The 17218-nt window shown below is 40.5% G+C and overlaps 1 protein-coding gene across 1 annotated transcript in view; it reads right to left on the bottom strand.

Annotated features, from left to right (window-relative positions):
- nipal1 (NIPA like domain containing 1) overlaps window positions 1-17218 on the bottom strand; it is a 33007-nt gene that overhangs the window by 2091 nt on the left and 13698 nt on the right. The window contains exons 2-5 of the mRNA XM_062981619.1: window positions 9948-10214; window positions 5053-5109; window positions 3883-3973; window positions 209-369 (exon numbers count right to left, since the gene is read on the bottom strand). Of these exons, the coding sequence (XP_062837689.1) occupies window positions 209-369; window positions 3883-3973; window positions 5053-5109; window positions 9948-10214 (576 nt within the window). The remainder of the gene's footprint in view (window positions 1-208; window positions 370-3882; window positions 3974-5052; window positions 5110-9947; window positions 10215-17218) is intronic.

Below are 17218 nucleotides of genomic sequence, written 5' to 3' on the forward strand. Positions count from 1 at the left end.
ACTATGAATGATGCAGAATGGGTGGAAGTCTGAAGCATCTGGACAGCCAAGGATACTCCAATCATGATGCCAGACTTCTGAAGATAGAATACCACATGTGTGGTCCCATGGCCTTCTGTCCAAAGATGAAATAGACCCTGGACTAAATCAGAAGTACTTGCAAGTTAAAACCTCATGCAGTTCCAAAATAAGTATCTGGATTACATACTTGGATCTTCTAGTTTTGTTTCCATTTCATCCAGTGATGTGACTTGCTCCTCTTCAGGAGCATGAATCACCATTACTGTAGACCCCAGGATGCTTAAGACGCAGCCCAGCTTCCCATGGATGTTGAGCTTTTCATCCAAAAAATAGGAAGATAGTATTGCGCTGTTGGGATTTTGAAAGGAAAGATGTATTAAGCATACCGAGAACATTTTAGCCGTAACAGATCTAAAAACAGAACTCCAGAATAAAAACCAAAGAAAATACCATACATATCACTATAAAATCTTAAAGATCAAAAATGTCACTTGTGGAAATTGTCACCTGTATATTTCCATAGCTTCTTCCATTCTGTTTTGCTTTGTTAGCATCCTATATTCATTGTGCAGGGAAAGCTTGAAGATGTCTTTGAACTGCTCATACTAGAATCATCTATCAGGGGCACATGCAAAGTGTGTAGATTGTTTGTTCATGTTGCCTCTGCAGATACAGTATCTGTATAAAAGTCCATATACAGAATGATATAGGTGTGCATGTATACCAGTGGTTCTCAACCTGTGGTCCGTGGACCTCAAGTGGTTCCCAGGAACTGGTCTCACCACTGGTCTACACTGTTGCAACAAGAGTGACTGGTCTTGCAAAACCCTCTTGTAGTGCCAAGGCAATGGGGATGTTGGACGGGGAGAGGCTGACTACCCATGAAAGGAACAACAAGCCTCCTGACTGCTGCTTCCCCTCTTCCTCCCTCCCCAAATAACCAAACCGAATCTAAGGTTGACCAAAAACTGATTCGTAACTCTTTTGGTACTAATGTTGGAGAGTGCTCCCTGCTCAAAAAAAGGTTGGGAACCACTGATATATACCTATTCTCTCCAAACCAAAGCCTGCAGAAGTTCTGGGTGTTGGAATGCAACTCCCAGAGTCCGCATTCCACAGGTCATGCTGGCTAGGATATTCTGGAGCTTAAGTCCGAAAAGTAACTTCTTCAATCTCTATTTAAAATGTATGAGGAATTTCTAGCTGGGTGAGCACAAGTACTGGCTCATAATTGGGTAATCATTCTTTTTGCCTGATACAGATGCTTATACATTGGCATCACAAGAGTTGGCGTCATCTGGGGCAGTAAATTGTAGTGTCATCCCCATTGACATCTTTTCGTACCTGGCCAGAAAATAACATTGTATTGTTGAAGACTTTCGTGGCCGGAATCATTGGGTTGCTGTGAGTTTTTCAGGCTGTACAGCCATGTTCCTGAAGCATTCTCTCCTGACGTTTCACCCACATCTATGGCAGGCATCCTCAGAGGTTGTGAGGTCTGTTGGAAACTAGGCAAGTGGGGTTTATATATCTGTGGAAAGTCCAGGTTGGGAGAAAGAACTCTTGTGTGTTTGAGGCAAGTGTGAATGTTGCAATTGATCACCTTGATTAGCATTTAATGGCCTTACAGTCAGGAGAGAATGCTTCTGGAACGTGGCCATACAGCACGGAAAGCTCACAGCAACTGAATAATATTGTAGCTAAAATACTAGGAAATTTGACAAAATCGGTGATGATTAAAAAACCCACCACCAACTAAGACATGATTGCAGTGCATGTATGCTAAACTACATTATTCAAAGTGTGGTTGTAATTGGGTATTAAGGACAGCTTTGACCTAAGTGCATACACCTTAGAAGGCACAAAAATTAAGTTAGCATAAAATTTAGCTTTGTACATGTATACTGATAAAGCACATTAACGGTGAGCTTTTGTAGTTCATCTAAACATAAGGATTCTTTTAAAATAAAAAATAATAATTAATGTATGCTGCACACTGCCCCAAAGTTTCATAGACAGACATTTTGGTGTCACTACTCTCCTGATGGTGTCAACCAGTGTGGTTCAACCCCTCGAACTCCCCCCCAAAAAAAGATGCCACCGCTCCTATGTTATTTCAGTACCAAACCAAACAACCTCTAACACAATTTCCCGGGCTCCAAAATCATTTTATTTTTAGACTGGATACATACATAATGCAAGCAGAGCTGCTCTCATCATTTCTCATCAATTTACAAGTGAACCTGGGAACTTGCATACAGAATTTTCTAAAATAACATGAGAACAATATGAACCTTCTTTAAAACACCATTTGAACTGAGCCACAAAATGCCTATCATTACACAGTGGCCATCCCAATAAACAAACACATTTTATTTATTTTTATTTCTTATGTTTATTTATATCCTGCTTTTTCTCTCCACACAGAGACTTAAAACGGTTCACAAGATCATCGGGGGGGGGGGGGGGGCTGCTCTCGATCCCACCACCTTCACAATCACGATTGGTGGGGACGAGAGACAGAGCCTTCTCAGTGGTGGCCCCCCGTCTGTGGAACTCACTCCCTCATGAAATCAGATTAGCTGCCTCCCTCCTGTCCTTTCGTAAAAAACTTAAAACTTGGTTGTGGGACCAGGCATCTGAGCAGGAGACGCAGCATTAATTGTAAAAATGATTTTATGACCGATAATAGACAGAACTGGACCATGACTTGAATTGCACTTTCTAAATGGATGTTTATATGGATGTTTTTAATTAATGTTTAATTGTTTTTAATTGTAATTGTTTTAAATATTATGTTTTCTAGCACCTAATGATTGCTCATTGTGAGGCCACCCTGAGTCCTCCCTTGGAGGTGAGAAGGACGGGATAAAAATGTCTGCAATAAATAAATAAATAAATAAAAGCATTACAATGCAACTTCAAATCTCTATATATAAAAGAGTGATGGCATCACGGCAACCCACAAAACAACAAAACTACAGGCCCCCCAACCTCGAAATTTGACAACACAACCCATCATCCACGCCTCTAGGTTGATACAACAAAAAGAAAAGAAAAATAAAGTCCTAATTAGAGAGAGAGGAATAATTGCTTTTATCCAATTGCTGCCAGTTAGAAGGCTAAGCTCCTCCAACTTGGTCTCCTAGCAACCCAAAATAATAATAATAAAAAACACTAAAAATTAATACAATATAAAATACTATAATAACAGAAAATAACTAAAAATAATACAAGAAAATAATAAAATATAATAAATAAAAATATAACTTACAATAAAATTAATAAAAAATTGCAAATAACGTCAAATAAAAATTACACAACAATTTTTAACCAATACCACCACCACTTTGCCACAGCAACGCGTGGCCAGGCACAGCTAGTATATAAATAATAAAACACTATGAAACATTATTAATACTAAAAACAATTCAGGTTAAATCCAGAAAATCATATATAATCACAGCAGCCCTTGACATGATCTTAAAAAGCTTTTTCTTTAAATGCCTGTTTGAATAAAAAGGATTTAGCCTGCTCCCGGAAGGACAGCAGGGAGGGGGCCATTCTGGCTTCCTTGGGCAGGGAGTTCCAGAGTTGTGGGGCAGCCACTAAGAAGGAAGACCCACTCTCTCCTTTCCCACCAACCGAGATTGAGATTGGGGTTGGACTGAGAGAAGGACCTCTCCTGGAGATCTCAGGGCCTGGGCAAGTTCGTACAGGGGGATGTGGTCGGCCAAATAGCCTGGACCTGAACCGTCTAGGACTTTAAAGGTCATAACCAGCACTTTGAATTGTGCCCAGAAACAGACTGGCAGACAGTGGAGCTGCTTCAACAGGGGGATTCTCCTAATTTGTACTAACCTTATGAGTACACTAAGTGCACCCAATGGAGTCACCAAAGTTGCAGGTGCAAAGGCATAGGCGGCAAAGTTTGCTGCTTCTCCTATTCCCACTGTAAAAAAAATATTGTTATGTTAGCAGAGGAACTCACTCTCTGGATCTTCTACATTTAATACCCCTTTGGTCACATTTTCTGTGATCATATTCTCAGCCATTTGAACTGAACATGAAATTCAGAAATTCTGGAAAAAAGACAATGTTTCACACTGTCTACAGTTCTACTTTCAGCCATGTGAACTAAATATGAAATTTTGAAAAATACCTTATGTTTTTAATTGTCTTCTGATTATACTGTCTACAATCCTATTCTCAGCCTTTTGGACTGAATATGAAATTTTGGAAAATATTGAATTTAATTTCCAACTGTTTGGAAAACAGATTTTCTCCCTCAATCTAACAAGCTAAAAAGTTCTCCTAAGGCAATTGGCAATTAAAGCTGAAGGTTAAATTTCTTTCAATCCTTGCTTTTGACTCACCCCACCACAGGCTTTAGTACAGCAGGTTAAACCACCAGCTGCAGTAAATCTTGTCAATTGAGAGGTTGACAATTCGAAGCCCGGGTCAGGGTGAGCTCCTGACCTTTAGCTAAGCTTCCGCCTACCTAGCGGTTCGAAAGCAAAAAGTGAGTAAATAGCTACGGCTTAAAAGCAGGGAGGTATTTTAAAGGCACCCATACAGAAATGCCAGAAAAATGCATTTTATAAATGGAAGTTTATAAACAAAGCTCTTCGGCACGTGACAGCCACCCCCCTCCCCGTGGCCAGAACTGAGCACAAGCCTCCAAGATGCCGAAGATGGGAAAGCCTACATATAACTCTATCTATGTTCATTTGTCTGAATTGTTAGTGTATAAACAGCATTGAATGTTTGCTGCATATATATGTTCTGTGATCCACCCTCAATCATCTTTAGGGTGAGGGGGGCGGAATATAAATACTGTAAATTAATAACAAATACATACATCTTCTTCAAATGTCTCTGAAACCAAAATTGGCCATTGGGCTGAAAGAGGATTCCCACCCACCCTTGCCGGAAGGCTCACTCCAAGAAATATCAGCAGTTTCTTGTGTGTGGAAAACTCCCATGTGTTTTAAAACTCGAATTACAGTTTTAAAAAGTGTTAATACTTACTTGAAAGCAGCCCAGCCCACCACAGCCATTCTTTCAGATAAGAATACCCACCTTGTCCTGAAAAAACAAAAACAAAAATAATTCAATATGTTGTTGAAGGCTTTCATGGCTGGAATCACAGGGTTGTTGTGTGTATACATCACAACCTCTGAGGATGCCTGCCATAGATGTGGGTGAAACGCCAGGAGAGAATACTTCTGGAACATGGCCATACAGCCAGGAAAACACACAACAACCCAAAAATAATTTAGCAAGCCTTGCAAAAATGTCTTTCAAGCACACCCTGTTTTTATGTTTTTCAATGAAGCTTTTCCACAGCATTTCTAGCCAGGCTTATCCAAAGTGTAACAGTGGTTTAGTTATCAATTTAAACAACAGACTGACCCACCAATGTCTTCCATGTTATTTCAACAGAATTTTTATATGGTGCTAATACAACGATTATTCACTGTTCCTGACTGGAGTCTCTTTTTGTCATCCAGTAAATGAAAAACAGCACAATAATAAAAATTTATGTGGAATATAATCAACATGTCTAAAGTTGTGCCATTCTACCACAATGTCAAAAAGTGATCTCTTTTAATTGGCAAGTTTGACCAATGCACCAGTGGTTGAGGAAAAGGCTTTTTGCTAGCCGAGTGCTGTGTTTTTCTAAACAGAGAGATTTTGACATTTTTAATTACGGCACATATTTGATTAAGTATTACTATGTATTTCCTTAAGTCCCATTTTATAGAGAAACAGTGTCTATAAATCCAACAAACAATCTAGTAAAAGCTGCAATCAATTGCACCCTAACATTCATTAGGAACACATAACATCCCTATAAAAGCAGATCCACTGGCTGCCGATAAGTTTCCGGACTCAATTCAAGGTGCAAGTTATGACCTATAAAGCCCTAAACAGTTTGGACCCTGCCTATTTTTGGGATTGCATCTCCCCCTTTGAACTAGTGCGGGCTCTCTCTTCTTGCTTCCACCACCGGTACAAGCATGGTTGGTGCTGACGAGGGAGAAGGCCTTCTCAGTGGTGGCCCCTCAACTTTGGAACACCCTCCCCAGGGAGATTAGGCAGCCCCCCCCCCCCCCCACTGCCCTCCTTTCGCAGGGACCTGAAAACCTGGATGTTCCAGAAATTTTTTGAGAATGATTAGTCCCCAGGCCCAGTCCCTAGGTAACCAGATAGTACTCTGTCTTGCACTTCATCCACTTCCCCAGCTCTTTGATACACTGTTCCTCAGCCCTTTTATAGTTGGCCACGTTCATTTTGTAATCCTGGCCATTGGTTTGCTGAACCTCTACTGATAGAGCTACAATGAAATGGGCTTTTAATATTTTTAATTTCTATTTTTTGTGTGTTTAAACAGGATTTCAGCATTCTATGATGTTTTCAGTTCTTGTTTTTTTGTTCGTTAAGTTAAATTAGGTTGTGTTATATTGTTTGATGTGTTTATTTTGATGTATTGTCTGTATGGTTTTCTTTCTGGCAATTGAATGTTTACCTTATACTACACTTGATCTTAGCCAAAAGGCAGAGAAGCGATTGTATGTATGTGTAAGTGTGTACGTATTGTATGTTTTAAATGTTTTGATATGGTCAAAAGTGACTAATCAATAAAAAATTGTTGTTGTTGTTGTTTACCTTATATGATGGTAACCAACCTGAGTCCCTTCAGGGAGATAGAGCGGTATATAAAGTTTTATTATTATTTATTATATTATTATAGGAGTTCCTTTTAACCCATGTTTGATTGGGCTTGTCCCCATGTAAGCTACTCTGAGTCCCTTAGGGGAGCTTGAGGTGGTATACAAATAAAATTTTATTATTATTTATTATATTATTATAGGAGTTCCTTTTAACACATGTTTGATCAGGCTTGTTCCCATGTGAGCTGCCCCGAGTCCCTTCGGGGAGATGGAGGTGAGATACAAAAATAAAGTTGTTTATTATTATTATTATTATTATTATTATTATTATTATTATTATTATTATTATTATTATTTTCCGTTAAATAACACTATGTAACAAAATCTGGCAAAATTTCTGTTCCGGGTTTGAAAGTATTATTTCCTGTTTACTTGTGTGATATTTACTTTGAAAGTAGTTGTTATAACTTGAGAAACTTCATTTTGGTGGCTGCCACAAACTATGTTGAATTGGTTGCAATTCTATGAGATATTCATTGAAAAACTATAGCAAAATGTGTTGCAGGATGTCTCCCCATAAACAAAGTTTTTGCAGTTTAATACACTTTTTCCATGTGTTTATGGTAGAACCAATTAGGAAAAGGCATTTATAACCCAGGAAGAAAACTTGTGTTACATAGTGTTATTACAGATTAGGCTTGCTCAAATAATTCGATTTCCCCGTTACCCGTTATTAATTCGTTACTTTCGTTTCTTTTGAAGCAATATACGGCCTTGATTGTCCACACGTCTGGATATCGCGGTTTCGAACCGCAAGAGGCCGTTTTTTGTTATGTTGTCGTTTTGTTCGTAAGGAAAAAAAGTTTTTGCAAATCACCCAAACTCCCACCATTCCTAACAGCCTCAGGCCCTTTCCTTTTGCCCCTCAGCAAAAGGGGCGTCACGGGCTCAGCCAATGGGAGGGGGCAAGGGGGAAGGAGGCCGAGGAGGAGGACGAAGACGGAGGGGGGAAATGGCTGCCGCCGCCGCCTCGCCTCAGCTCAGGCCTGGTGTCTCTCTGTGAGGCAGGAAGGCGGCGGATGGAGCCGGGAATGGAGAGACCGAGAGAGACAGAGACACGCAGAGATGGAGGCTGGCGCAGGGCCTGGCGGTGAGGAGGAAGAGGCCCGGGATGCGAGGGGGTGTGGGCCAGGCCCGTCCTCGGCTGCTCCCGGGGAGGGAGGGAGGGAGGACTACGACTCCCAGGGGCCCAGATTCGCACCCTCCCTCCCCCCAATACAGGTCTCCATACAACGCTACATGAACTTGAATGGATACTGTGGTTGTGTTGTCGAAAGCTTTCATGGCCGGGATCACACTGTTGTGGTATGTATTCCGGGCTCTATGGCCATGTGCCAGAAGCATTCTCTCCTGACGTTTCACCCACATCTGTGGCAGATATACTCAGAGGTTTTGACGTCTGTGTGAAGCTAGGCAAGTGGGGTTTATATATCTGTGGAAGGTCCAGGGTGGGAGAAAGAACTCTTGTCTGTGGGAGGCAAGTGTGAATGTTGCAATTGGTCACCTTGATTAGCATTGAATAGCCTTGCAGCTTCAAAGCCTGGCTGCTTCCTACCTGGGGGAATCCTTTGTTGGGAGGTATTAGCTGGCCCTGATTGTTTCCTGTCTGGAATTCCCATTTTCTGGGTGTTGTTCTTTTACTGTCCTGATTTTAGCTTTTCTGTAGCTAAAAATGCATATAAAATTGATTCTATAGGGAGGATAAATGATTGGATTTCAACTCCTACAGCTTAACTTTCTCTGCCAATAATGGTACCATACCAAACTAAACCTCCCAAGATTCTGTAGCAGTGAGCCATCTTGGATATTGTAAGGGATTTATTATTATTATTATTATTATTATTATTATTATTATTATTATTATTATTAGACCTTGCTCCCAGGAAGGTGCCTTCGCTGTGGCTCCCAAGTTATCTATCTACCTTTCCACATATTCTCCACATTGTGTGTATGTGTATGTATATTATATATACATGAGCCCCGATGGCGAAGTGTGTTAAAGCACTGAGCTGCTGAACTTGCAGACCGAAAGGTCCCAGGTTCAAATCCCGGGAGCAGAGTGAGTGCCCGCTGTTAGCTCCAGCTTCTGCCAACCTAGCAGCTTGAAAACATGCCAATGTGAGTAGATCAATAGGTACCGCTCTGGCGGGAAGGTAATGGCACTCCATGTAGTCATGCCGGCCACATGACCTTGGAGGTGTCTATGGACAACACTGGCTCTTGGGCTTAGAAATGGAGATGAGCACCAACCCCCAGAGTCAGACATGACTGAACTTAACGCCAAGGGATACCTTTACCTTTACCTATACACACACACACACACACATATGCAGGGACTATATATATATATATATATATATACATACATACATACATACATACAGTATATATCACACACACACCAATTTAACAAAGTTTCAGCCACAAAAACAAAGTTTCTGAAGTAGAACAATGACTTTCACAGTAAAGACAACCCAATTTAACAGGAAATAAGACTTTCAAAGCAGGAACAGATTTCTGCAATTATTAAAAAATGGTTTATTATAAAAGCTATGAAAATTCGCCAAAAATCAGAGGATAAGGGAAACGTTCCAAATTTTGGTGAGCTATCAGTGTTAAATGTGTTCTACCACTGTACCAAGTTTGAAGAAGATCACTCAAAAAATGAGGGCGGGAGAGTCCTGTAAAATCTCCCCTCGTGCTGTTTTTTTTGGCCACTGCGCATGCACGTCCGCCATTAACGAATTAATTTAGAAAATAACGAATTTTCATTAATTTCGAATTTTTTGGGGGGCAAAATTCGGAAATGACATCAGAAACGAAACGCTGGCGCCCCCTACTTTTGAAACGAATTTAGAATCAAATTTTTCATGGATCGCTCAAGCCTATTACAGATACTTGGAAGAACTGATTGTTTAAATTATTCTGTGATATCAGGACCAAATGTTAGATCCAATGGTTGCAAAAAAAAACCCCTGTAACCCGGCAGAGCTGGTAAATGTGTAGGTGTAATCTCACCTTTCCACTAACATCCTTTATTTGACCGTATTAACTCCCAAAACCAATGTTCAGCTTCCAGAGAGGATTATGGGGGGCAAATATAAATATAATCCATACTTCAAGGTTTGATATTTCCAAATGAAAAGTGAAACAAGAGGTAGGGTTCTTTAAATCACGCGTATTTCATACCTGCTCTAGTGTATCCTTTTTCAGCCATCTGCAAAAGGCCCTTCTTTTTCAGTATAAAACTGGAGCCAACAAAGATGCTGGAGCCAATGGCTAAAGCCACACCTGCGTATAAACTGTACTTGCTTTCTGTGGATGTGGAAACACTGAGCGCGGTTTCATTCAGGTGCCTGCCAGAATAGGATAAGAAGGAGGCTTCCAGCTCTGAGACATTGAGGATCTGACACCAGGCATGATGAGAGTTGGGGCAATTCAAAGGAAACACCTGACCTGGAAGAAGAAAAGGGGGGAAACTGACTTTTATTGATACACATTAAGAGTGTGCACGAATACTGCAATGAATGAAGGAAATTAGTTTCTGAGCATTACTTCTTTACCAGAAAATCTGGTACTTGAGGCAGAATAACATGAAAATAGGGATAGATTTCTACACAACGAAAGAGAAGAGCATATCAACATGTTTCAGCAAACTTTGTATTCAAAACCGGTATTGTTATATTATCCAGGCAGAGGCCACTAGGGGGCAATAGAGAGAGAAGAATAGTTTATTTTACAGGGAGGGAATTGAAGGAGGAAAATCATTTCTCCCATTTTTGCTGGTTATTCCCCTTCCCCACTTCCCTTATCATAAACAATGGTAGTTTCCACAACGGGAACATGGATCCACAATGGCACAACAGGTTAAATCGTTGAACCATTGAATCTGCTGACTTAAAGATTGGCAGTTCAAAGCCGCGGGTTGGGGTGAGCTCCTGCTGTTAGCCCATGCAAATGTGAGTAGATAAATAGGTACCATTTTGGCAGGAAGGTAATAAAGGCCCCCATGGTGGCAACATGACCAGGAGGTATCTATGGACAACAGGCTCCTCGGCTTGGAAATGGAAGAAGAGCACCTCCCCATGGCCTGAATTGAGCACCATTTCCAGAAATCTGGAGATTAAAGGAAAATCCTTTACCTTTGTTCTGTGTATTTTTATGCCATTTGTTATTCCACTGTATTAAAGGCATTGAATGTTTGCCCATCTGTGTATGTCTGAGTCTCTTCGGGGAGATAGAGCAGAATATATATAAATAAATAAATAAATAAATAAATAAATAAATATTATTATTATTGGTGGGGGGAATAACAGGAAAGCATGGGGAAATGGTTTTACTCCTTCAACCTACTCCCCACCCTCATAAAATTGACTATCCTTATCTCTCTATCACCCCCTAGTGGCCTCAGCCCGGATAATACAACAATACCTCAAAACTACATCTGAAAATTCTTCTTGATTCTAAACATTTCATACAACCTGTATTGAAAATCTATTTTTCTCCATTGACACTGTTAAAAAACCGTCCAGTTAGGCCAAGGATAAGGAGGAAGAGGGAGCTGCTTGGGTGTAGTATGACTTTATCAAAATGAGCTTCACTGTCTGAGGGTTTATTAACTGTGCTTTCTAAAGACTCTAAATAAACTATTTGCTTTATGACAAAATGCTCTCTCATCTAACGTTAATAGTTTATAACATCATCATCATCATCATCATCATTATTATTATTATTATCTTGCCACCATCTCCCAAAAGGGACTCAGGCGGCTTACAAGCACATGGAAGTACAGTGGAATATACAATACAGTAAAACACAGTAAAACAAATAAGAATTATAAACTATAACAATGCCAATAACATAAAACAGATGTACTTAAACGTTTTAAACCCCTATTAATTAAAATACTCAGTAAAATGTTGCGGATAAAATGGTCGTATCAATTTCAGTCATGTAAGTGCCTGAGTCAAACAAAGTGCTTGGTCCACAGGAATAAATTAATATTAACCTTGGTCAACATTTAGATAATTTACAGGCTGCCTTTTAGAGCACTTTCAAATAAAAAGAATAAAAATTCAATGATAAAATACAGTCCTAGTCCACTAAAAACCGGATGTAACACATACTTGACAGTTGACAGTGGGAAACTTGACAGTTGACAGTGTGAAACAAGGTCCCAGTGAATGATCAAACTGCTTCAAGAGTCTCTGGTATTCATGCTATATCCCCTCCCATTCTCTGACCTTAGAATTTATTTTTTGTATCCTGCATTTGGTAGGATAGAACTTGCCTACTTGACCCAAAAATTGTTTCATATCCCATTTTCCTGGTGTACGTTGATTCTCATGACCCCGCTAATGATGCACACATCACACTCATTGTTTTGAGACTAAAAATAACTGGCCACTATTTCCTCCTGGCAAACCCGCCTCGATGTAAGGGGGTAGCCAACAATTGGCCATTCATATTGTGTTAACCAAATGTAATCTATATTCTCCAGAATTATGAAAATAATGAAGAGGAGGGTAAATACATAGCAGAGACTTATCTATCTATCGATACACATAGTAAAAGTGAAAAATGTGTATGTGTGTATGTGGAGGAGGTGTCCACTTACATAGACAGCCTCCCACCTCACCAAACAGCTATAGTTCCCACTGAGCAGGAGACACCAATGGCCTTCTCTCCACTGACATGCATCTTATAGTGAGCGTGTCCTCCACAAACACCATTCTGCCCCCCCCCCCCACCCAAGTGAAGGCTTTCATGTGGGGACAATTTCATCCTAGATGTTCTGTTTTCCCTCCAGAATGGACATCCCAGGTTCCCTTAATTTTCATGACCCTGCCCACTGCCTCTACCTTCACCCTTAACCCTTTCCTATGGCACACAGTTAACAGAGGAATTGATCAGCAACTGAACAAGAGGTTTGGGGAGAATTCATCATGATTTACAAGACTTGTACTTGACCTACATCCAGAGACCACTGTTAATCCAATCAACGATGGATCTGGACCAAACTTGCCATGGATAATGGGACTTGCAGTATCTTCACTGACACTGTGACCCCCACCAATGGACTGGGACCAAACTTAGCACAGAGAAACCCCATGACCAACTGAATATACTGAGGGAGTTAACGGAAATGGACCTTGATTTTGGGAGTTATAGTTCACCTATCTCCAGAGAAACTGTGACCTCCACCAACAATAGACGGAGACCAAACTTGGCAGAGAGATGCCCCATGATCAAGTGAACATACTGCAAGGGTTTGTGGGAGGTGACTTTGATTTTGGGAGTTGTAGTTCACCCTCATCCAGAGAGCACTGAACCCAGGCAACGTCAGAACTGGACCAGACTTGGCACACAGACCCAACATGGCCAACTGTGCATAAAGGCCTGATTTGGAGAGGATTGACCTATGATTCTGGGAATTGTAGTTCACCCACATCGTGATGTATTTTCTAATGGAAGCACTAATAACAAACTAAATCCGCGACAGGCTTGTTTCTAATACTGTTACTAATTCACTAAATGATATTACCTAACACCCCAATGCCTTTTTCAAATAACCCGAGCATCGCCAGGTACCCAAGCTAGGGACGCTATAAAAGTAGAATAGCGCTAGACTCTTTAAGTGTTCCATAATCCCACTCAGAACATATTTCATGCCAACCAACATGGGCTTTCACTTACTCTGGGGTATAAAGTGTTACTGTTACCAACTGTGTAGGTGTAGTTATGAATATACATTCCACAGGCCTCTGAAAAAAGTCATTCATAAAGTCATAAAGCCATTACAGAAATAAAAGAAACTGGAAATGATAGGGGTGGAGAAAGGAGGGGAAAAGAAATTCTTCAATTTAGTGAAACCTTAGCTAGCATAAATCAGTCAATCAATCAATCAATCAATTTATGAATGTTCCGACCAATGGTCATGTGTATTTACACGAAAGAAATAACATCTAACAAGCATCTATACAAAACATTGTAAAATCCAACAGTTAAAAGCAGGATGCAAGCAGGATAAAGCAGAGCATGCAAAATATACATAGTGAAGTGCAGTGATGCAAGTGCAACATACACTAGGAAGTGCACATTCACCAGTAAGAAGCCAGTATAAAAGATCAGTCATGTTAAAAACTTAGTAAGAACACCTTAGGGGTAACCAATCCCACTTAGGATAGATAAAAGCATCGCTGGCACAGTAGACTGCGATGTCCGCAATCAGTCTTGCCCTGATTTTATTTGCTGCCAAGGTAAAGAGAGAAATCTTATAAGTGATTGCGGAGTTGGAATCAGATAAAAGGTAGAAGATCTTTTCTGCAACCGTGTTCGATTATAGTACCATAGAATAGGCCTAAGAATTTATTTCTTGGTGTAGAATATAGGGAGCAGGCAAACAAGTAGTGGGGCAGAACCTCAATTTCTGGAGCCCTGTAAACGCATAACCAACAAGCCAAAGAAGTGGCTTAGTATCTACTATCCAACACTGCTGAGGGCATACTTTGGAATCGTAGGGCTGTAAAAGCTTGTCTGGGTTTAGGGAATATAAGGTTGTTTAGGTACATAGCCCTTTCATGGTCAAAATTGTCCAACTTGAACCATGTTGAGAATTTGGAACTCTTAATAGCCTTTCTGTCAATTTGAATGCCTTGATTATAAATGCATTTACAGTATGTAGCTTCTCTCTTGTGTTCAACATCAAAGACTTATGAAATAGGGTAGGGTATATACCTCCAGAAATTTCTGATGTTTTGAGCTCCAGACTTTTTTTTCGTGTCAGGAGCAACCAGAGTCGCTTCTGGAGTGAGAGAATTGGCCGTCTGCAAGGACATTGCCCAGGGGACGCCCGGATGTTTTTGATGTTTTACCATCCTTGTGGGAGGCTTCTCTCATCTCCCCGCATGGAGCTGGAGCTGATAGAGGGAGCTCATCCGCACTCTCCCAGGGTGGGATTCGAACCTGGCAGCTTTTAGGTCAGCAACCCAACCTTCAAGTCACGAGGCTTTTATCCCCTAGGCCACAGGAGAGTCCAGACTTAAATAAATAAATCAGATGGACTGAAAATGAGGAGCACATTAACAGATGTTCAGGAACATAAATGCTGATAATAGTGGATAATAGTACTGGTTGCTCCTCCCACACCAATGTTCTAACTGGAGACCTGCCAGTAGTCTAAGGCCTCTTCCACACAGCTGAATAAAACCCCACATTATGTGCTTTGAACTGGAATATATGGCAGTGTGGACTCAGATAACCCAGTTCAAAGTAGATATTGTGGGATTTTCTGCCTTGATATTCTGGGTTATATGGCTGTGTGGAAGGGCCCTCAGTTGCTCAGAAGCAAATTCAGTCACTGCAATTTAGTACATCTCATTTCTGAAGCAGATTCCTTTGCCACCTGCCTATTTTAATCTTAGGATCCACCATTAGGATGCCATGAACAGGTATTCACCCTTTGAGTGTTCCACTTCTATGTCACAATCCAAATATTTTGTACCTTCACATTGTTGTGCAATGTCCGTACATCAAATGGTAGCCATGCCAATTGAATTCGTTTCATTCCCAGGATGTAATACATCAGAAAGTCAAAGGGCGGGTGACTGTTTCTATAAGGCATTGTATACAAAGTGCTATTCATCATATCCGAGGCAATGTTGTTTGCCACACAGTCAAATAAAATTTATCACGGGTAGGGCAAAGGTTGCTTTTATGTATCCATGTGTCTCAACTTCAATCACCCAGATTGCACTCCTACACCTGCTCAACAGGGAATATGATCACCCAACCTAACTTACTTCTGAGCATATTTATCTATGAATAAAGTGCAATTGATTATATTAAAGGTAAAGGTTTTCCCCTGACATTAAGTCTAGTCATGTCCGACTCGGGGTTGGTGCTCATCTCCATTTCCAAGCCAAACAACCAGCATTGTCTGTAGATGTCTCCAAGGTCATGTGGCTGGCATGACGGCATGGAGCACCATTACCTTCCCACCAGAGCAGTATCTAGTGATCTACTCACATTTGCATGTTTTTGAACTGCTAGGTTGGCAGAAGTTGGGGCTAACAGTGGGAGTTCACCCTGCCCCCCGGATTCAGACCACTGATCTTTCAGTCAGCAAGTTCAGCAGCTCAGCAGTTTAACCTGCCGTGCCAATGGGGGCTCCAATTATAATAATAATATTATAATAAAACTTTATTTATACCCCGCCACCATCTCCCCAACGGGGACTCGGGGCGGCTTACATGGGGCCATGCCCAAAACAATACAATGTAAACAGCATATAAAAGAACAACACATCACAATACAATAAGCAATACAATAAATAATATTATACATTACAAAATAAAACAAGGAGACAATGAAAAACAAGGGCAGACCACATGAACATTAAGTTAAAACTCAGGGTGAGAGAGACATAAAAATAAAAATAAATTGATTATAGGGACTGGTAAAAGCTGTAGAATGATCATCGCCAAAAAGTTACACAAAGCCCAAGTGAACTCACAGAACATATTTGTAAGAAAACCAGTTTAAGATATGCCTGTGAATTTAACATATGTTTTCTTGTAAATGAATATTTACTTTGCAAACAAAACAAAGCGTTGGCAGCAAAGCTGGTTTAATACTGCTTAAGAAGAATTTGGGCAGAAGTGAAATCTTATTACATAGTGGCCTTTATCATTTTCTTTTGGAACCAATATATAAACAGGGGATATTAAGGGGGGAAAAAACACTTTGATTTGAATAGGTCTTTTATATTTGTTTACAATGTAATACTGAATGAAAATATTTATAATACATTTGATATTTTTTTCTTTTCTGATATATATGATCATAATTAAGTATTTATATCAGTGGTTCCCAACCTTTTTTTGACCAGGGACCACTTGACATGGGACCACTCTCCAACATTAGTACCAGAATAGTTATGAATTGGTTTTTGGTCAACTTTAGATTTGGTTTGGTTATTTGGGGTGCTGATTCAGAAAATTGCATTGGATAGACCACATCAGTTCTAGTTTCTGATACAGAACATATAACATCCAGTAGTCGTCATCTGTTCGCCCACAGAAAACCATATTTAATAATCTAGAGCCTATGTGGTCTATCCAATCAGCACCCCAAATAACCCCAGGAACAGGCCTAAAAATGAAGACACCAAGGTTCCCTACTTCCAGGTGCCACATAGAACGGCTCTACTCAGGGGGAGGGCGGGGGAGGAGAAGCAGCAGTCAGGAGGCTTGTTGTCCTGCCTGTTGTGGGTAGTTAGCCTCTCCTGTCCCGACATCCCAGTTGCCTCAGCACTATAAGAGGGTTTCATGAGACCAGTCACTCTCGTTGCAATGGTGAGGCTGCGGACCATATTTTAGTTCTTGCAGACAACTGGTGGTTATAGACCACAGGTTGGGAGCCACTGGTTTATATTGTCACTATACTCTATATGATTATTT

This window comes from Anolis carolinensis, chromosome 5 (assembly GCF_035594765.1).
Source record: "Anolis carolinensis isolate JA03-04 chromosome 5, rAnoCar3.1.pri, whole genome shotgun sequence".
Classification (NCBI taxonomy): Eukaryota; Metazoa; Chordata; class Lepidosauria; order Squamata; family Dactyloidae; genus Anolis; species Anolis carolinensis.